The following is a 20,667-nucleotide window of genomic DNA, read 5'->3' on the forward strand; positions in this document are numbered from 1 at the left end:
TATATTAATTAAATAATATTAAAAAAATAATTTAAAATTATATTTAATAAATTTTAATTATAAAAATATTAAAATAATAAAATAATTTTTTTAATAATATTTAAAATAATATTTTAATTTAAAAAAATAATTTTGTTCACCCAAGCTCAACGAGAAATAGACATTTCATTGTTGGTTCATTATATGCCTTTAACTACTTGATTAAAATAATTCAGTGGGGTAATTCAACCATTTGCCTTGCAAAAATACCTTGCGGCTGCGGGCAGACTTTGGTCAATCTGATATTGGAAAATCCAAAGGACTCCCAACTCTCGATGAGAAATACATAAAATACCTATCCACATCAAGGTGATAGATTGCAGTTGGCACTTTGCACAGCCCAAGTCGAAGAGCTCCACAATTTTCTTTCTTTTCTTTTTTTTTTTTCTTTAAATTGCCGAATATATAATAGTCGATTTTTGAATATAGACCTTTCGTTTCTCATATTTAATCTCTGTAAACCCTAGATCTCCTATCGCCGACAAAACTCCGGTTTCTCTCTATCTGATCCCCTATTTATCAATTACAAGTTGATTTCGGAGAGGAAGACATGGATGATAGTTGTGCGGTCTGCGCGGATTCCCTCGAATGGGTGGCCTATGGAGCATGTGGGCATCGAGAGGTCTGCTCTACCTGCGTCGTTCGCCTGCGCTTCATCTGCGGCGATCGTTGCTGCTGCATCTGCAAGACTGAGTCTCCCGTCATTTTTGTCACCAAGGTTAGGGTTTTTTTTTTTTTAAAACTTTCTGGATATTCAATTTCTATCTGCAATCTTTCTTTGTATTTTTTTTTCTCTCAATTTATAATATATTAGTAATTTGCGGGTTTAGTGAGGCTCTTTTGGATAATTGGTAGCGGTTTCTTGTTTTACGTAATATTCAATCAATTCGACTAGGGGAAGTTACCAATCATTTGAGTTTTATTCTCTTTATTTGAATGCCTGAATTTTCCGTTTCAGCATGTGAATTCTGCACTTGAAATTTGTGTCTGTTCTTTTGTGCATTCATGTAGTAATTAGAGTTCTTTTCATATGTAACCATTTAAGCAATGGACTTTTTGGTTGACTACACTCCTGGGCATTTATTTGAATTATTTGCATTCTTTTGTCAAAACTTTTGTGCCTTGTTGATGTATTTTTAGACAGCAATGCTTTTGTTCACATTTTTAATGGTCTGCTGTTTATCATACTAAATTTTTATGCATTTGATTTGGATGATGTTGTAGGCTTTAGGAGATTATACAAGGATGATTAATGACTTTTCAGTCTTGCCATCTGAACCAAGAGAGGGTCGAGTTGGGTCATATTGGTATCATGAGGACTCACAAGCATTTTTTGATGATGTGGACCATTACAAGATGATAAAGGCCATGTGCAGACTATCATGTAGTGAATGTGACAAGATGGACAAGGAGGCAAATGATGGCACAAAGCGTCGGGGAAAGTTTAGGAGCATAGACCAGTTGAAGGGTCATTTATTTCATCGACATAGGTTGCTTATGTGTAGTCTATGTTTGGAAGGAAGGAAGGTAAAATCCTTATCTTTCAAGTCTCATGTGATATATGGATTCTTGTTTGAATTTTCATTATTGCTTGATTGCTTTGATGTTTAGAGCAAATTGAGATATCAGCATGTTGACACTGTTTTAAAGCTTGTATATGTTACTATTAGTGGTAATTATTTTTCTTCTTCTTCTGTAGTGGGAAGCCAAGTCCCATCCCTCACACTTTTTTTTTCCCTTATTCTTTTTTGGTTGTCTGAATTTTTCTGTGGCTCCTTTTAATTGTTATAGGTATTCATTTGTGAACAAAAACTTTACACTAGAGCACAATTGAATCAGCATATAAGCACAGGTGATTCTGAGGTTGATGGTAGTGAGAGTGAGAGAGGTGGATTCATGGGTCATCCCATGTGTGAATTTTGCAAATCACCATTCTATGGAGATAATGAGCTGTACTCACATATGTCTACTGAACACTATACTTGTCATATATGCCAAAGGTAATGCAAACCATTACTTGTAAGCTTTTGTTTTAGCAAGGTGCATAAAATTCTGGATAATCATAAAAATTCCTCCATTTTCAAATGCAGGCAGCATCCTGGACAATATGAATACTACAAGAACTATGATGACCTTGAGGCATGATATTTCTTTTCTTCTTATTTATTTATTTATTCAAATATGAGATTATGGTGTTCACATTTCTTTATAAGTGTTCTTGAGCTCTAAATTTTTTTTACAAAAGTGATACTTGTTGGTCATAGATTCATTTCCGCCGAGAGCATTTCCTATGCGAGGATGAGGCCTGTCTTGCCAAAAAGTTTGTTGTCTTTCAAACTGAAGCAGAAATTAAGGTATTTTTAGAGTATATGAATGCTGTGAATATTGTTTAGCGGCCCGCCGCCCCCCCTCCTCCCTCCCCCCCCCCCCTCCCTCCTCCTTTTTTTTTTATCCGTGGGCATGTGTATTTGTTCTTATCTTTGTGTACATGTATGTATTTCGGGAAAACTCAGCTAATGTATATTCTCATTTGCTGCCTACTGGAGCAGTTCAAGTAATTGACTTTTGTTCTTGTTTATCTTTCAGCGACACAATACTATTGAACATGGAGGGCGTATGTCTCGGGCTAAGCGTAATGCTGCCCTCCAGGTATTTTTTATTTATTTATTTTTTAATTTTAGCATCTTATAAGAGGATGTGATCTTATGTAATGATATTTTATGATGATATACTGCTTTTTTGGTTCTTTGAGTGGTAAGTGTACCTTTTGTTTGTTTCTATCAGTGTATCTGGTTATTGATTTTATGTTTGTTGCTGATGTATATATGCTAGATACCAACAAGCTTTCGATATAGGCGAAGTACTGAACAAGATCGCCGTGGAAGGGGAAGGACATTCCATCGTGATCAATATGATGATCAAATATCTATTGCTATCCAAGCAAGTCTGGAGACAGCTAACTCAGAAAGCACATCTCATGATCCATCGTCATCATCTAGTGCACAAATAGTTTCTGTTCATGAAGATGTGAATTATATTGATCCATTGCTTCAGCCTTTTGAATCATTAACTGCAACTGATTCAGAACAGCCTTCAAGATATCTTCAAGCCTTGGGGCAAGGTTCCAGGAACACGCCTTTGGAAGAATCTTCCTTTCCCCCTCTTCTTATGAATTCCAGCAGTAATCAACAAAAAACCAAACAAGAATCAGAAGGTTTGCCTAATAACACTATGGCAGCACATCTTCGACGCCAAAACAGAAATGTAACCGTTTTTAATCCAGCTCAGGCATGGCCAGCTCCAACTCGTGGAAATGCATCTAGTAGTTCATTGCAATATAGGCCTAACTTAAATCCTGCATCTTCAAATTCACGAAGTTCTGCCGGTGGGCCTGCACTGTCTAGTTATGCAAGTTCTGTTCAGGTGCAGGCTCAGGCTAGACCTGTATTAGTTCACGGACATCTTTCGACTGGTTCCTCAGGAAACTTGGGCAACACCAATAGCATTGGGCACTCTGTACTGGCCCCAAATCTTTCCGACAGCAAATCATTGAGGCCATCCATTTCAGATTTCCCTCCTGTTTCTTCGACGCAAATCCGCAAGATGCCTCCCAGTGGCAATGTTTTGCAAAATGTGGAAGATATTCAAACTGCAAACAAATCACTGGTGGAAAAGATACGTGCTGCTCTTGAATGTGATGAGGACAAATATGCTTCTTTTAAAGACATTTCTGGACAGTATCGTCAGGGTTCAATTGGCACTGAAGAATACCTGTATTATGTACGGCAATATGGCTTGTCACATCTTGTTCTTGAGTTGGCTAGACTTTGCCCTGATTCTCAGAAGCAAAAAGAACTAGTTGACACCTACAATGCTAGTTTGAGAGGTAATGGTGCTCAAGAGAATGGTCAGGGCCGTGGTAGTGGCAATTTGAAAACTAGTACCAGCTCGAAGAAAGGCAAAGAGATGGATGGTGAAGGTAGTAGTTCGAAGGATAGATTGGCAGATGACATTATAAGCACTGTTCGAACAATGCAGTCACATTACAAGCCTACAGAAGATGAGGTGGAGGTGCTATTAAAGGATGGATATCGGTCAGCTAAAGGAATGGCTAATTTAATGGGCGATGAGAAACAAGTGGAGTTCAGTAACCAGGATGATTCCACATCTGCTGGGACTATATCTAATCAGAATGTGAAGGAAGGGGGATCTGGAAATAAGCATCGAAAGAAAACCTCAAAGTTTCATAGGGTGAGGCTGGGAGATGGCTCAATGGCAGCCCTTCTGGATCTCAAAAATTCTGATACTGATCCCAATCCTAATCCCAATCCCAATCCAGCTGATGACCAGTCAGATGGAAGCAATAAAGCAACTGGAGGATTATCTGTTCGTGGTGTTTGGCAGAAAAGGGGAGGTCATAAACTCTTTTAACAATCTGATTTTGGTAGATGCTTCATGGAGAAGCAAGGCAATGCTTAATATACCTGCAGTAGGTGGAAAAGTTTCCAGTGATTGCTTTGATTGCAATTATTTGGCAACATCAAATCCTTTTTCAGTTTGCTTATTTTCGTGTTCAGGTGATGAGTTTTGTGCCCTATTTCTGTCTCTCAATATTTTTTGACAGCGAGTTTGCTTGAAATGGTTAGCCCTTTGTTATATCTTGATGATCACAAATGTTTATTAACAGTACACAAAAGAAAGAATGTGGAGTTCTTAACATTGCAGAAATATTATGTTGCATGTTCAGTCGTCTTCTTATGATGAAGTTAAATGGTATAGTATAATATATTTAATCTGTGTTTGTGTTTAACCCTGAATTTGCACAAAAGAAGATTTAAAGCTTAAAAATCAATTTACGAAGTAGACACTATATAGACAAAAGAAAGAAAATGCAATCTGATTCCCCCGCCAATTGCAAGTTAATCAAATAAGCCCCTTTCTAAACTGTGTTGTTTCTGCTCGTCTCCCTAAGTAGCATAAGCAACTGGCTGATAAGTGGGGCTGGTAAATGGTGGGTTTGGGTGGGTGTGTCGAGTTAAAATGGATGGGGTAATTAAATTTACTTATTTATTATTTACTGAAATTTATATAAGTATCTATATCCATTTAATTCTTAATTAATCTTAATTTATCCATTTCCATTTCCTTTATTATTGTTTAATGTTTAGAACTTCTGTTTAAATTGGTGATATTTCTATCATGGCCAAATTTGATTATACTTTTACCGTGCCGGGTGGAGCAAAAAGAGATCATATCTAAAATTTGATTAGCTAAAATATGAAATCCTCTTGCAACTTCAAATTCAATTACCCTTTTATAGTTACATTTTCCCAAAAAAAAAAATGTTTATTTATTTTTTTCTTTTTTCTCAACTTGGAAAAGGCAGAAGCGGGGACGACATGCTGCCAGATTGTCAAGGGGCAAGTTTAACAATGAAAAAGTCATTTGTGTCGTTAAATAACAGGTTTAAGAATAGTATTTCCTTTTATTTGATAGGGGACAATATTAGATAATACATGAAGTATTTACAGCATTAATGATTGCCCAGACACCAGATGCACTTAGCAACACCAGTTGATTGCAAGATTGTACAGCAATTTCTAATAGGTTAAGGTTGCATATGAGTAGTAGCATGACCGAAGGTCTTCTCACTGCTGTAACACATGTACAGAAATCCATCCTCGTCCTTGAAGGATTCATAGATAGAGTACATTAGAGCAGCTGTAGATCGTTACACAAAACATATCGGCAATTTCTTACTAAAAGTTCATGCAGAAGAATTTCATAAGTTAGACATAATATATGACTGCAAGTTCACCTGTCTGAGGTAAGGTATCCTTGACGAACACAAAAAGAGCTTTTCCAGTTGTCAAATGAAGCCTGCTACTTAGTACATGAATGAATTGCCCTACAGACATGTCTCGAGGAACCAGATATCTATAATATAAAAGAGACAGAGGAAATGTAAGAACTATTAGTTTACTTAAAAATAGAAAGAAAACATAATCTGCATAGAACATTTATCAGCATGCAAACCACACTCAAATAACCAGAGATTCAAAATAAAATGCTGCAAAGGTTGCAATTATGTAAATTGGGTCGACTCCTACTGACCATCTTTCATCTCTGTATCTCACAAAGCCAGCACCATACAGTTAAATTAGACACAGTGGATTCTGTCAATTTTTTTTTCTCAAAAACCCTCCGAAAACACAGCACTATCACTCAATTACCAATAAAAATGAGGGATTTTGATCCATTATGTACCCCACAGTCCCTCTCCAAAACAAGAACCCCATAGTTCCCCTCAAAACAAAATCATGGAACCATTTTCATAACATGGCTAATGCAAGGGATAAGGAGGAAATACCGAAAGCACAAACATATTATCATTTTTTCAGTACAACTAACCACTTTGCTAATCATAACAGTCTGCAAACTCCAACCGCTAATGGATCACATAATAACTTATCTAATTAGCTGCTGCTTAGTACTTAATGACTTAAAATGGTTTTTTTTTATTTTTTTGTTTTTTTAACCCTAATAATCCATGTCTCTCGATTATAAGTCTACTTCAAGACCTCTACGACATGGTTGCTCAAACATTTTCAGTCACCGGAGCCTTTTATGGATTGGATGCCAAAAAGAATTCAGTCATTGAGGAAAACTAATACAAGCAATAGATACTTCAGTCAAACTGGACAGCTGTATATTCACATCTTTGATGTCATTACACAAATTCAAGTTCGTAAATATCCCATTTTTCACAGAAACCTTATGCGCCCGAACTAAGGACTCGGGCTGTGTGTGAGTGCTTGTCTGCTCCCACCATTTGTCAATGGATACTTTTGCTGCCATTAGTAAAAGGGACATTCAACCCTCTTCAAAGCACAATATCATAGTCTATAGCTTCACTCAACCCTCTTATGGGTTAAAAGTTATATACTCTTCTAAAACGTAAACTTTTCACCATTAAAATCTTAAGTTGAAACTGAAACTTACTTTTTCTTTTCCATTTCAGGAAGGTCAGTTTTGCAATACCTCTCAACAATTACCTGCAAGATAATAAAAAAAACCAAAATTTTCATGTAATCACATTACGGCACAGCTAGGAATAGTTCAGTGATTTCCAATGTCCAAAGCACTCAACTAGATCCAGACCCATAGTTCCAAACGAGAAAACAACTCAACCATACCATGACAGCTATGTCATTCCTATACAAATTTAGCTTACCATCTAAAATTAGCTTACCAGCAACCTAGCTCCTCCTCAAGCCATGTATTATCATTAAGGCCTAAAAAGGTGTTGAGTCACTAATACAATAGTTAAAGACAGCTCGAATTCAGAAGGCAAAAGGCCTAATTTCTCTATAACACAAAAAACTTGAGGAGTCATCCTTTAAGTTGACCTCATTGTTGCAAATGCTAGATTTTTTTGGGGAATTGGCAAATGCTAGAATTATGTGAGCTAATATAGCATGATATGATAACATGTTTAATTGAAAATTACTAAAAAAAAATACCAAAAAATGAAGGCTAATAAATATGATAAAAATACTGATATTAAATATCTATGCTTTTGAAAAACAACACTACCATCATGTTGATAAGAAATGTCCAAACAAATCATTAAGCAAACACAAGAGTATAGCAATAATGGACGCAAAGATCCAAATTTGAAATTTGATTGGCACAGCTAAAAGGCAATTTGGCCAATAGAAATAAAGAAAAACTAAGGATTGATAGTTGTGAAGTTACGGGAACTCGGTCTGGGTATTTGGCAATAATATCACGAGATTCTTCACGTCTTTGCTCTGCAATAAAGTTGTTGATATGAGAGAAGAAAACTTGAGAGAGATTCAATCAAATACAAGTGCGATTGTGTAGAACCAAAAGTGAAAGAAATTGTAGAAGAAAACAAACCGAAAGTGAACTCGTCCTTGAATGACTTGTCTTTCCCCATTATTAATCGGTATGTCTGGAGGCGATGGATAGAGAGAGAGAAAGAGAAGAAACGGATAGAGCACGGAACACGATACAGATGATTAGGTGTGCGGTCTGCGGTGTCAGAAACTGCAAGATGAAGAAGAAAAGACCAGCCCATCCCTTTCCAGCAATTCTAGCTTCTCGGCCCATTAATTATGGTTTCTACTTACAGCCCATTTGATAATTGGCTCTTATTCACATCAAAACCTCATTGTCATTTGTTGAACTCAAACGACTCGTCCTCAACCCTCGCTAAACCCTCAGCTTATTTCAAAGCAAAGTTTGCAGTCGACCACAGAAGGAGCGGCAGCCATGACGGAGCAGCAAGAGAAGTGGCGCCTTGTCAGTGGGCAATACCTCGGCGAAATCTCTGCTGTTTGTTTTCTTCACCTACCATCTCATTTCTCTTCTCTTCCTTATCTCCTTGCTGGTACGCTTTTTGCCTTCAAATTCCAACTCTCTCTTCACTCTCTTACTCTTCGAAGCTACTTCCTCACTAAAACAAAATTGAGACCTTGTTTAGCTACATATTCTTCAAATTTGAGATTTTTTTATATGATCTTTTTATTCATATACCTCGCTTCTTTTTTTCAAACAGGCACAGGCTCTCATATGCTGTTTTATAATTTAGAAGCGGTAAAGATAATAGAATCATTTCAAGTGTTTCAAGGAATTCGTGTGCATGGAATCACTTGTGGCTTCGTTGATTACCCAGAAGGATCATCTTCTTCAAGGCTTGATTTCAAAGTTGTTGTCTTTGGTGAAAAGAGAGTGAAACTTTTTAACTTGCATATTGAAATAGCATTGAAGTCCCAAAATCAACCACAAGTTTGTGTAGATTTAGCTTTACTTCACTCCTTGCCCAGGTTTAGCCATTGGGTCTTGGACGTTTTCTTTTTGAAGGTATAACTCTTGTGGTTTCGCTACTCAAAGTCTCAAATTCTAATCTTAGTTTCTCTCTAAATGCTGTTTCTTGTTAATTTGTTTGTTGAATTGGTGGTAGAATCATGCAGCCACTTCAAATGAGGAGGGAAACCATTGCCTTGCCATCGGATGCAGTGATAACTCTGTCCGTATCTGGGATATCTCAAGGTCTAGCGTAATTCTTGAAGTCCAATCTCCAGGTGAGTTTCGCATAATATCAAGACTGTGGATAACTTTTTTGCTCATTTTCTCATTTTTAAATTGTAGAAAGATGCCTTCTGTATTCCATGCGGTTGTGGGGAGACAATCTGGAAACTCTACGAATTGCTTCTGGTACCATATACAATGAGGTGGCTAATCTTTCCTTGCAATAAAAAATGCTTGATTCAACTCCTTTAAATGTATGCTGTTAGCATTTGTCACATTCCCATCATGCGGTTCTTGCATATTAATAATTATTAAATTTTGCAATTGCAATGTTGTGTCCAATTGAATCATCGAGTTACATGATTGTTTTTATTTGGGTGAGGACAGATCATTATTTGGAAAGTGGTTCCTCAGCACGGTGCCCTACCTTTGACAAGTACCTTGGAAGATCACATGCCTTTAAAGAATTCGTGTTCCAAGGCTTTCCATCTTCACTGTCAGCAGCATAAAGCAGTCCATATAAGTAGACTTATTGGCCATGAAGGTTCAATATTTCGCATAGTATGGTCCTCTGATGGATCCAAACTGGTTTCAGTCTCTGATGATCGCAGGTGAAAAAGTTTTCTAACTTTCACCATACTGTCTCTCTTCTTTTTTTTTTTTTTAATTAGTGATTGGACGCAATTATACAGTTCCCTCATTGGTACAGTGCTCGTATCTGGGCAGTTAAGGCTGAACAAAAAGATTCCGGTAACCAAGAGGGGGAAATTGCTGGCCCTGTGTTATTTGGCCATAATGCTAGGATTTGGGACTGCTGTATCTCTGGTTCTGTAAGTTTGATGAATTCTTGGTTTACCTATGTTTATACAATAATCTTCCTATTAATAAGTGAAAATTAATTAATTATAAAAAAGAATGAAAAATTATTACAACTGGTTTACAATTATTGTACTGTAATGCAGTTATTTAAATGTGTTGAAAATTTCAATTAAAAATTATTTAGTTTCCAAATTCTTTTCAATGCTTATATCTTCATGTTGCTTGTTATGATTAGTATGATTCATTATGATCATCTGCGTTCCTAGCTAGCATGTGATTGGAATTCTTTTACCTTCCACAGCAAGTCATAGTATCCTTGCTTAAAGATAAACTCTTAATGCATTAGACTAGATGTTCCATAATAGATTATAATCAACAAATGTGCAAATGACTGGTGATATTGTCATCCATCCATTGTTTATTCTCAATTGACAGAATCCTAAAACTTCCTTATTTATTTATATGCAATGTGATTTCATCAGTATAAATTGTGTTGAATCACAATTGACTTTGAGTTGAAATCCAATCTTAGTTGAGAAAGTGGGCCTTCAATTTTCATCAAGTGGCATTCTGTTGGAGCTAGAGGTGTGATGCAGATTTGGTTTTAGTTAATGCATTTTTAATTAATTAAAGCTTCTTTCATTGTAACTAATTCTTGTGAAAGTGCTTGGTCCAGGCTTATGGTAGTGCCAGCGTATTAGGCTGAATTTGGCAGATTTATGCTCTGGTCTTGTCTTTTTATTAATCTTTACAGGATTGCATTGCATTACACAAAGGATAAATAATGCACTACTAAATCATTTGTTTGTCATAGGTTTAAACAATTTAGCATCCTTATTTCAATTTGCATTTCTTTCTTTCTTTCTCCTCCTTTTTAAATATTTACTATTGTATTTGGAGATTACTTACTCATCCTTATTTTCTCTTAGTTAATTGTCACTGCTGGTGAAGATTGCACATGCCGTGTATGGAGATTGGATGGTAAACAGCTCAACTTGATCAAGGAGCATATGTAAGTTGCAATAGGGTTTTCTCATATTTCTTCTTTTGAAAGTTTATATTGCGTAGAATTAGCATCAACTTTCAAATTCTATGGCATGAAATTTGAAAAATCTTTATAGAGAAGAATTATTAAGTTGTTTCTATAAAATATGGAACTTGTGTGCATAATAACAATCTCTACAAGAAATTTCAATTCCAAATATAGTACGTTCTCAGTATCTCTCTAACAACAGGTTTTTCCTTTTCTCTTCATTATTACTGTTGGTAAGGCATTTGACCAATATCGATTTTGGTTTTTCCGCAAGTTATTCTGTCGCTTATGGGTGGACTGCACTACATGGATTTTATTATTATTATTATTATTATTATTATTATTATTATTATTGAGCTAAACCTAAGGTGGTTATGTTTGGATTCCTCAGTTTTCTCCATTCTGCCTTTTTTTAGGTTCACTTATAATGTGGTATCTCCAAGTACATGTAACTTCTAATTTGCTATTTTTGCCATAATCTGTCAGTCTAGGCATCTATGGTTAATATTAATAAACTATACAAGATATATGGGGTTATATATAAACTTATGAAATATTTCAAAATATATGGTAATTCAATTTCTGAAGGGCCCATTATGGATTGATAACATGCAGAGGGCGAGGCATATGGAGATGTTTGTATGATCCAAACTCTTCACTTCTCATTACTGCCGGATTTGACTCTGCGATCAAAGTACATCGACTGCCTGCTTCTTTTCCCCAGAGCTTGGAAGGACAAAGTGAACCAAAGTTCATTGATAGAACAGAGATATTTACTAGTCAAATCCCAAATTCATCTGAGCATATTGGTCTCATGAACAGGTATCTCTGAGGTTCCTCTTGGCCAAGATAGAGCTTAATTTCCTTTGTCAACAAAGCACCTGCTTCATAAGTTAATGGCAAAAGTGATATAACCATCTTTTGATGGAAATCTGGATCTTCGTAGATAATCTTTCTGTCAGTTGCACCTTCTTTGGGTGATGATAGGTGGGCGAAACCTTTTCTCCCATCACCTTCAGTAAAGATGTGCTGGGCCATCTTGTGCTGTTGGTCTTTTGAAAGGTCTAAAAAACTGGTTAATTGTTGTTACAATATTTAGATGCTGATGGAATTTCAATTAGGTATTGGGCAATTCTATAGTCAAACCCATCGAAAGTTGGTTCATTCTGCCTCATAAACCTCCATATCTTGGTGTCTGTTTTGGTCTGTTGATGTTTTCTTCATTTGCTATATTCTTACCTAATTGTCAACATTTACTAGCAACCCTGGCTTTTTTTGTTGCAGTAAAAGTGAATATGTACGTTGCTTGCATTTCACATGTGGAGATGTTCTTTACGTTGCCACAAACCATGGTTATCTGTATCATGCCCAATTGTTTCAAACCCAGGGTGTTAAATGGACTAAACTTGTCCAGGTCGGTGAGAAGGTACCAATTGTTTGTATGGATTTGCTGAACAAAAAGTTGCCCAGGCAGTCTTGTGGTGTTGATGACTGGGTTGCTTTGGGAGATGGTAAAGGAAATGTTACAGTTAGTAGAGTTATGGGCAATGCTGAAACTCCTGTTGCAGACTTAACTTGTACTTGGTCAGCTGGAAAAGAGAGACAACTATTAGGGACCCATTGGTGCAAGGCATTGGGATATAGGTAATGGCTTTTTCTTATGCTATTATTATGATGACATTTTTTTTTTTTTGAGCTGATAGCAGTGCTTAATATATCTCAATGTGGGCACATGCCAGGGGATGAGTTTACTCTGATGCTGGAATTGAACAATCAACAACACATCTTTTTCCCCCTTATTTTTTTTAGCTGATGGCCTGAAAGCTCTATTGGTTAGGCAGTGTTAACTTCAATTGGTTTCTCTAAAATGCATATACTGGTAGAGTGGTAGTAATCAAATGATTTCTGTAATGTCATTCCACAATGCTAACCAGGGTTTTAAGTAATGGCTGATACATACTGGAAAAACAGAGGACCAAATGTTATTTACTGATTCATTACTGTGATTTTCAATTCCCAATGAATCAGTGCTGTTACAGTTCATACATGACGCCAAAACAAAGGCAATCAGTGCTGTTACAGTTCATACATGACGCCAAAACAAAGGCCAAAGAGAGGGGAGAAAAAGAAGTGGAATTTTGTTAAAACCATGATTTGAGTCTTCTTACCAACTGTTATTTAGTTTAGGTATTGAGAAAGTATAATATTATTACATATCCAGTTAAACTTTTGTCAAAATTCGTAAAATTTGAGTCTTCTTGCTATTTTTTTTTTAAATCACAGCAGTGCTGGCTGATGCAGTTTGTCACAGTCTAATTCTGCAACAACACTATTGTTACCGATGCTATTTATTCTAGGCCTGATATTGCTAGTGAGTGACATCACAGTCTCATTTTGTTCTAAACGAAAAGACATTTAAAGATCATCAATCTTTGATGTGTAGGTTCATCTTTACTGCTGATCCTAGAGGAGTTCTGAAGCTGTGGAAGTTACATGATCCTTTATTTGTTGTTTCCCACACTTCTGCAAGAACTTTTGATGTATCCGTTGTAGCTGAATTCACATCATCTTTCGGAATTCGGATAACGTGTTTAGATGCGTCTTCTGAGGATGAGGTCTCTCTCTCTCTCTCTCTCTCTCATGGTGTTTTGTGAATCTGAAACAAGTTTGAAGAGTATAAAGATGTGAAAATTTCTTTTCAAACTATGAAATCAAGATTCTTTATTTGCAATCATAAAAGGTGTAAGAAAAGTTCTCTTGATCATGTGAAGTTTATACGTAATTTCATCTGCTTCTTGATCTCAAAGTGAAATCTATATATAGATGCTGGATCCCATCTGCTGATTGATGCTCATTATAGTTGAATTTTTGCAGGTTCTAGTTTGTGGGGATCTTCGTGGAAATCTAATTGTTTTTCCTTTGTACAAGGGCTTGTTGCTGGACGCACGTACTGCACCTGAAATAAAAATATTTCCGCTATGTTACTTTAAAGGGGCTCATGGAATATCAACTGTATCCAGCATTTCAATATCTAAATTAAGCTCCAATGAGATTGAAATATGCTCGGTATGATCAAAACTCTAGTGATTAAATACGTAAATGATATTACCTCCATCCATTTTTATCTATCGCATTTGAGTTTTTCTTTTGTCTAAAATTATCTGTCACATTTAGAAAATCAAGGAGCATTAACTCTTTTTTTCAATTTTACCCTTTATCTCTATTAAATACAATAAACATTTATACAATTTTCTAGGGTAGATAAAGGGTAATTTAGTCAATTACTAGTATATTTTTATAAAAACAAGGTTATCTAGTTACCTTAATCACTGTGCAAAACCCAAATGCGACATGTAAAAATGGACGGAGGTAGTAATTAATAACTTTACGAGTTTTCTGGCGTCGACACATTATAGTGATATCTTGTACATATTTTCCTTCGTCACATCCTCCCTGGAAGAAAAGCAAAAATTATCCGTTAGTAAATTATCATCTTATAGGGAAAAATTGTTCTGTGCTCCTTCAAGCGCAACAGAATCAGTAATTTTTTTTTCTTTTCTTTAGAATATGGAGTATGGACCCAGTGACGGAGACCATTATATTTTTTCACGCATGCTTGCTTGCTTGCGGATGTTGTATGCAAATGTATATGCGAGGAGCTCCATTTGCTAAATTTTTTACTATGTTGGTTCTTTATTCAGACTGGAGGAGATGGTTGCCTATGCTATTTCGAATATGACCGAGATCGACAAAGCTTGGAGTTTATAGGGATGAAACAAGTGAAAGGATTGAGTTTGATTGAATCTGTATCTAACAATAAAAGTTCTCCTTATGATTTTGCAAACTGTGGTTACGCAATTGGTTTTGCTTCAACAGATTTCATAATATGGAACCTTGCAACTGAGGCAAAGGTAATCACTGCCATTCCACACTTCCATCTCACCAAGCAACACAGATATTGCATGGGATAATCCATTGATGTTTAGGCATGCTTGGGGCAGGTTTTGCAAATTCCTTGTGGGGGATGGCGACGTCCTCATTGTTATTATCTTAGTGATGTACCAGAGATGGACACCTATTTTGCATATGTTAAGGTAATTTTTTTTTTTCCTTGTGTTAGTTGAACATTCTTCCATGAGAAACTTCAGGAAACATATTTTAAATCCTATGACTCCGGTTACCACTATGTTTGACTTGTCTAGAGGTCTGAACTATTATGTAGTTAGGTAATCATACAACTGGTTGACCCCAACAAGACCGTATTATGACAAATAATAATTATTTTGATATCACCATTATGTTGTGATGCAGTGTATATTTCTGTTCATAGGTGTGGCAAAAGTCCAGTTTGTGACTGAAGCCTGTCTTTAAGAGGGCCCTTTCAAAGTTATTATTAACGCATTTAAGGAATAGATATTCAAGGGGTTGATTAAAATATTAAAAAATATGACTAACTAATAAGCATAGATGCATTAAAGTAATGCATTATGATTTTTACATTCTTTTATTAACAAACTTACTAATTAGTGAAAAACAAAAAGAAGATTAAAGATCTAACTTCATAACGCCAAAAAGAGCATCTACAGGGGTCTTGAGACAAAATGTGTTATTGTTTCATCATTTCACATGTTATCTTTGCTTACTTGTCAGTTTCTTGTTCAATATTCCTTCTTTTTCCCATCTAAGGATGAAGTAATATATATTCATCGACAATGGATACCGGAAAGTGAGATGAAGATATTTCCCCAGAATTTGCATATCCAGTTTCATGGGAGAGAGATGCACTCCTTGTGCTTTGTATGTGAAAATGCGCCTACTGAAGCTAATGGGAAGAATGGTCTTTTTGATAAATGCAGTTGGATTGCTACTGGCTGTGAAGATGGAACTGTGAGGTTGACTAGGTATGCAATTATTAATAACTGTTTACATGGATTTTCTTTTAACATTGTTTGTTTCATTTCTAATTGATAACTTGTGATGTTGAGCATAAAGCTATGACAAACTTAGGTGCTTCCTTTCAAGCGTGATTGGAATATTGGTGTGAATTACTTCATTCTCCGAACCACTCTTCACTTTTTTTTTTTTATTATTATTATTTTTATGGTCAGCATAAAGTTGTGATGCTTATGCACTTCCTTTATGTGGGCAACTAATTCTATAATGGGTCATGGGTATAGATATACTCCTGGAGTTGAAAGCTGGTCTACATCAAAATTGCTTGGGGAACATGTTGGTGGATCAGCAGTGAGATCAATATGCTTTGTGTCAAAGATGCACATAATTCCTTCAGATATGACCAACTTATCTGACTGGAGAAATAAACAAAGTGCTTTTGCAGAGGACAGAGAGAATCCATTTTTACTGATCTCTGTTGGTGCAAAGCGGGTCCTAACATCTTGGCTACTGAGAAATAGGATGCCAGACAAGAAGAGAAACCCATTTATTGAACAAGAAAAAAACAAAGACGGAAATGCATACTTGCCTTGTATAAGTGATTCCTCTTCAATGTCATTCAAGTGGCTTTCCACTGACATGCCTACCAAAAATTCCACTACTCATAGGAAAACAAAAAATATTGACAAAATAGGAGGAATGACCAAAAATGTTGCTAACATGGAAATTGATGTAAAGTCTGTGTCTCTTTTACAAGAAAAGGGTGAGACAGAATCAAAAGGTTTCCTTGATGATAAAGATGAAGATGACTGGAGATACCTGGCTGTCACTGCTTTTCTTGTGAAGTGTACTGGTTCCAGGTGAGGTGGTAGTGCATTCATATTCTTGTTACAATATTTATCTTGGCGTTGACTTATTCTATTTTTCTCCCTTTCAGATTAACTGTCTGTTTTATCGCTGTTGCTTGTTCGGATGCCACACTTGCATTGCGAGCTCTTGTTTTACCACATCGGTTATGGTACTTGTAACAACTAAGAATTTAATTTACTTTAAGTGATTTGCAACAATCTTAATATTCACTAGCTTGGATTCACTTTTTCTGTTAATTTGTTACAGGTTTGATGTTGCTTTATTGGTCCCACTGTTATCACCAGTCTTGTCATTGCAGCAAGTTGTCATTCCTACACACCTGCCTTCTGGAGGTTTGGTTATTTGACTTTCAGTTGCATTTAGAACTTTGCATAAGAAATCATTACACTGTCAGACCATAAAATAAATAAAATTTTGGTAATTTTCTTCCATTAGTTATCTTGCCTGGAGTTGTTAGTTTCCTAATCATGCCCTTGATTCACAGAAACCACTTGGATTGGAAATGTGTACATTGTGATAAGTGGAGCAACTGACGGAAGCATTGCTTTTTGGGATCTGACTGACTGCATTGAATCTTTTATGAGGCAGTTGTCAGTCCTTGACATAAAAAAACTCAAAAATTGTCAGACACGGCCACGTACAGGAAGAGGAAGTCAGGGTGGACGATGGTGGAGATCACTAAAAAGTACCATGTCTAAGCAAAAACTAGCTGATGATTTAGTTGCTCCTAAAGCCGAGGAGAGGACTAGCTGCAATTTGGTTAACCATTCAACAGGTGGAGCATCAACGAGTGATGCTGAAAGCTGCACAACAGTTTGTTCTCAAACTATGCATGATAAACCTCCTCTTGAGCCAGGAGTGAATAATGTTGATTCCACACCTGGGATAAGTGAAATACAGCCCCTACATGTTCTCAATAATGTTCACCAATCTGGTGTAAATTGTCTCCATGTTTCAAACATACAAGATTCTAGAAGTTATGACTCCGATGTTTTGTTCAGTTTAATAAGTGGGGGTGATGATCAAACCCTTCACTGTATCAAATTTGATTTGTCACTGCTATCAACAGGCAAGGATTCTGAGATCAACATAAAGGATTCTGCTTATTGTAGTGAATTCCCTATCAAGAAGTATAGAATCAGATTCTTATGTCATGATAGAGTCACCTCAGCTCATAGCTCTGCCATAAAAGGTGAAATAATGCTCACTTACTATGTTTTTATGGTAGTTTCCTCAATGTGTTTGATATCTTGTGCTACAATTAGTATCCAAGTTCATACCCTTACAGTTAGCAATTTTTGTTATTGAATTTATGCTAAGAAACTTGCTTCCTACCCCAAATATTAATGGCTGTTGATCTCCTTGAACACGTAATTGACTGACTGTTCTATATTTTAAGTGGATATAAATGGTTTTAAACTATTTCCTGCTTTATAATCAATCATATCTAATGCATTGTTTTCCTATTTCCCTTTGGAAGCACTTGCTAACAGTTGTTAAGATATTTGAACCCTGTGGGAAGAATGAGCAAGGTTTTTGTGAAGGAACTTGTGCAAGCATCTTTTATGGCTACTGAACGATTGGCATTGGTTTTTATTTCATAAAGGTGTTTGGACGGACGGCACATGGGTGTTTTCAACTGGGCTTGATCAGCGCATCAGATGCTGGGTTCTGAAGGAACACTGTAAATTGATTGAGCAAACTCATTTAGTAGTGAGTGTTCCGGAGCCAGAAGCATTATGTGCCAGAGCCTGTGAAAGGTGAGTTTAGCAACTTACATACCCTTTCATCAACAGTACTTAACAAACGTTTTACAGTTATTCTGATAAATAATATGATTGTTCTACTTGTGGTTTTTCTGTCTTCTATACAGGAACCAGTATGAAATTGTGGTTGCTGGAAGAGGAATGCAAATGGTTGAGTTCTTGGCATCCTAGTCATGGATGTTACAATTGGTACTGGCAATTCTGTGCGATTCCAATCGAAGGTTTTGACATTGAAGTTAATTATGTAGTATGTACTGGCGCATATTATTCTTGCTCCTTTTTTAACGGCCCTAGTGCTGTTACTCGTTCCTGACACCCTAGACTCAGTGAGAAGAGGTCTTCAATGCCCAAAATTGCATATTTGTTCAACCAATTATCAAGTTCTGGGTTGCTATCTGAGCTTTGCTGATTCACAATTCTTTTTTGTATTATTACAGTATTGTACGCATTTAGGTTTGGGCGAAATTCTGAGAAGCAGCTCAAAATTATTCATCTCCACTGGATCTTGACCAAAATAAAGGTTGAGGTTCCTTTTGAGGGTTCTTTATTGATTTTGATATCTGTAAAAGTTATTTAAGCTCTTCCTTAGGAAATTTGGATTTTTGTACTATGTTTCATCATCAAATTTAATACATTCTTGGCATTAATACACGATCGTATGTTACATGACAGAATATCAGTAGCTACTAGCTAAATCTAGATCCTTAACAAGCAACTTTGGGCACACAACTCGCTTTCCACAGACTAAGTTGGTGGCCTATGCCCAGGCATTGTTTTTCACTTTCACATGGTCAGCAAGGTTCTCTAGAGGTCCTTTCCCGGTAAACAATAGCCTGCACAAAGAAACCAAACGCGCAGAACATGGAAAGCCGCCCGTTCTTAATTTTTTTTTTGTCATTGTGCTCTGCCAATGCATCAAGACCGTCAGCATGTCCCAAAGGATCAAAGCTTCCTCCTGGGTACTAGGTATCGTGTCAGTGACCTCACCAAGGGGTTCCCCAGCAATGCGGTACATGAGGACCACCTGGGTAGCCCATGGATGAGGCTGGGAATCCCCAAGTAGTCAAGATCAGAGTCGCTGAAAATTTGAGCACCAGCCTTGAACCGCACTGCTTCGCCAAACTTAACTCCGTCCTGGCAAGATGCTCTGGGAACAAACATCCTAAAGCTCCAAGCATTGCCCACCTGCAATGAATCACCTCGAGCTCTCGAATTCTAGCAAAGGTTTCAGGGTCAGCTGACAGCCCTGCAGCGTCCCAACCATAGTCACCTGGGAATTCACGGGTCAAGTAAGGATGGAAGCTCACCAGAGAGTGGGCCAAGGTACTTGACACGATCAAGATCATACCAGGAGCCTCCAGAGGAAAAGCCGTCAAGTTGGCTTGCTTGATGGATGAAAGTAGGATGTAACGGTATAATAGGGTGTGGTGAGGCCCACAATCCTATCCATGTAAATCATCATCCTCTTCCGGATTGGCTAATGAGCTGATTACATGGAAACAAAAATCCTAATGACCATCCCAGCAATGGGTGAAAGGTAGCACGGATTTTGCAGAAATCATTAATTGAGAGATAATCCACAATTTCATTAATGTGGTACTTAATGCAATCTAGAATATTCATAATTTCACAAACCGGAGCGTCTTCATCTTCATTTAAAATCACTTGTACATTCGATGGAGCTTTTGCACCGTGAAGCTTTTCTCATGCACAGAGATGCGTCTACTTTATTTACGAGGTCGTCACTGCACAGAATTTTTAGGTACAGGTGAGTTGAATCGTTTGAATACTACAAGGCCTTCTGTCAGCGTCACGTGTTCATTAATGCATGCTGATGCTGCTGCTCCTCCAGTATATTTATCGGTTTTTCCCACTCACCAATGCCAATCACCATTAATGGATCCTCTTATAAATTTGTTTTTGCATGCAATTTTCACGACCTCTAGTATTCTGTGCGTGTGATGAGGGCATTTCTCCAGCCATTTTCAAATCAAACAAATTTGTCCTTTCTGCTCTTATAGTATTATTTTGAATTTTTTTATGTTGAAGCAAGCAGAGCAAGTAACATGAACAAGCACAACATCACTCCCTTCCCTTCCCTTCCAGCCAGCCAATACAATATTAATAGCCCATTCACACAAATTAATGGGTTATTCTTTTATTTTAAGGGTTTCTTCTTTCCTGGCACGT

At 36.8% G+C, this 20,667-nt stretch overlaps 3 protein-coding genes and 1 pseudogene across 9 annotated transcripts; 2 read left to right on the top strand and 2 right to left on the bottom strand.

The window, feature by feature from the left end:
• The first annotated feature begins 330 nt into the window (after positions 1 to 330).
• LOC110640920 (uncharacterized) lies at positions 331 to 4,785 on the top strand. The gene is made up of 8 exons (XM_058139771.1): positions 331 to 348; positions 507 to 757; positions 1,264 to 1,566; positions 1,831 to 2,039; positions 2,130 to 2,178; positions 2,304 to 2,393; positions 2,626 to 2,688; positions 2,872 to 4,785. The coding sequence occupies exons 2-8, from the start codon at positions 590 to 592 to the stop codon at positions 4,468 to 4,470; spliced, it is 2,481 nt and encodes an 826-aa protein (XP_057995754.1). The 5' UTR covers positions 331 to 348; positions 507 to 589; the 3' UTR covers positions 4,471 to 4,785.
• Positions 4,786 to 5,504: 719 nt separating this feature from the next.
• On the bottom strand, positions 5,505 to 8,143 carry LOC110661740 (autophagy-related protein 8i). Of its 2 annotated transcripts, none has more exons than XM_058139791.1 (5): positions 7,963 to 8,143; positions 7,798 to 7,853; positions 7,042 to 7,094; positions 5,858 to 5,976; positions 5,505 to 5,725 (listed from the first exon to the last, which is right to left on the bottom strand). In XM_058139791.1, the coding sequence occupies exons 1-5, from the start codon at positions 8,141 to 8,143 to the stop codon at positions 5,688 to 5,690; spliced, it is 447 nt and encodes a 148-aa protein (XP_057995774.1). In that variant the 3' UTR covers positions 5,505 to 5,687. The 2 variants fall into 2 exon arrangements, with proteins under 2 accessions (XP_057995774.1, XP_057995773.1); XM_058139790.1 differs by having other exon boundaries at positions 5,505 to 5,760.
• Positions 8,144 to 8,180: 37 nt separating this feature from the next.
• LOC110661738 (uncharacterized) lies at positions 8,181 to 19,128 on the top strand. Of its 6 annotated transcripts, none has more exons than XM_021820474.2 (20): positions 8,181 to 8,400; positions 8,624 to 8,928; positions 9,029 to 9,149; positions 9,217 to 9,299; positions 9,484 to 9,707; positions 9,806 to 9,926; positions 10,845 to 10,927; positions 11,564 to 11,770; positions 12,233 to 12,592; positions 13,392 to 13,563; positions 13,823 to 14,014; positions 14,650 to 14,859; positions 14,950 to 15,042; positions 15,635 to 15,849; positions 16,126 to 16,701; positions 16,779 to 16,859; positions 16,958 to 17,043; positions 17,196 to 17,903; positions 18,318 to 18,471; positions 18,585 to 19,128. In XM_021820474.2, exons 1-20 carry the CDS (start codon positions 8,181 to 8,183, stop codon positions 18,646 to 18,648), a joined length of 4,275 nt encoding a protein of 1,424 aa, XP_021676166.2. In that variant the 3' UTR covers positions 18,649 to 19,128. The 6 variants fall into 6 exon arrangements, with proteins under 6 accessions (XP_021676166.2, XP_057995759.1, XP_057995765.1 ...); XM_058139776.1 differs by having other exon boundaries at positions 9,039 to 9,117; XM_021820471.2 differs by having other exon boundaries at positions 8,319 to 8,455.
• LOC110661650 (chlorophyll a-b binding protein of LHCII type 1-like) lies at positions 19,063 to 19,932 on the bottom strand (annotated as a pseudogene).
• Between the last annotated feature and the right edge of the window lie 735 nt (positions 19,933 to 20,667).

Source organism: Hevea brasiliensis, chromosome 2, assembly GCF_030052815.1.
Source record: "Hevea brasiliensis isolate MT/VB/25A 57/8 chromosome 2, ASM3005281v1, whole genome shotgun sequence".
In the NCBI taxonomy this organism is placed as follows: domain Eukaryota; kingdom Viridiplantae; phylum Streptophyta; class Magnoliopsida; order Malpighiales; family Euphorbiaceae; genus Hevea; species Hevea brasiliensis.

What these genes read in the sequence shown, in the direction of transcription:
- LOC110661738 (XM_021820474.2), top strand. Translation starts at nt 8,181, where the DNA reads ATGGTTTCTACTTACAGCCCATTTGATAATTGGCTCTTATTCACATCA. An exon ending in AACTTGATCAAGGAGCATAT is followed by an intron (nt 10,928 to 11,563) that starts GTAAGTTGCAAT and finishes GATAACATGCAG; the next exon opens with AGGGCGAGGCATATGGAGAT. An exon ending in GGAACTGTGAGGTTGACTAG is followed by an intron (nt 15,850 to 16,125) that starts GTATGCAATTAT and finishes TCATGGGTATAG; the next exon opens with ATATACTCCTGGAGTTGAAA.
- LOC110661740 (XM_058139790.1), bottom strand. Translation starts at nt 8,143, where the DNA reads ATGGGCTGGTCTTTTCTTCTTCATCTTGCAGTTTCTGACACCGCAGAC. An exon ending in CCTGAAATGGAAAAGAAAAA is followed by an intron (nt 5,977 to 7,041) that starts GTAAGTTTCAGT and finishes TTTATATTATAG; the next exon opens with ATATCTGGTTCCTCGAGACA. An exon ending in GGATACCTTACCTCAGACAG is followed by an intron (nt 5,761 to 5,857) that starts GTGAACTTGCAG and finishes AACGATCTACAG; the next exon opens with CTGCTCTAATGTACTCTATC.
- LOC110640920 (XM_058139771.1), top strand. Translation starts at nt 590, where the DNA reads ATGGATGATAGTTGTGCGGTCTGCGCGGATTCCCTCGAATGGGTGGCC. An exon ending in ACTTGTCATATATGCCAAAG is followed by an intron (nt 2,040 to 2,129) that starts GTAATGCAAACC and finishes TTTCAAATGCAG; the next exon opens with GCAGCATCCTGGACAATATG. An exon ending in AGAACTATGATGACCTTGAG is followed by an intron (nt 2,179 to 2,303) that starts GCATGATATTTC and finishes TGTTGGTCATAG; the next exon opens with ATTCATTTCCGCCGAGAGCA.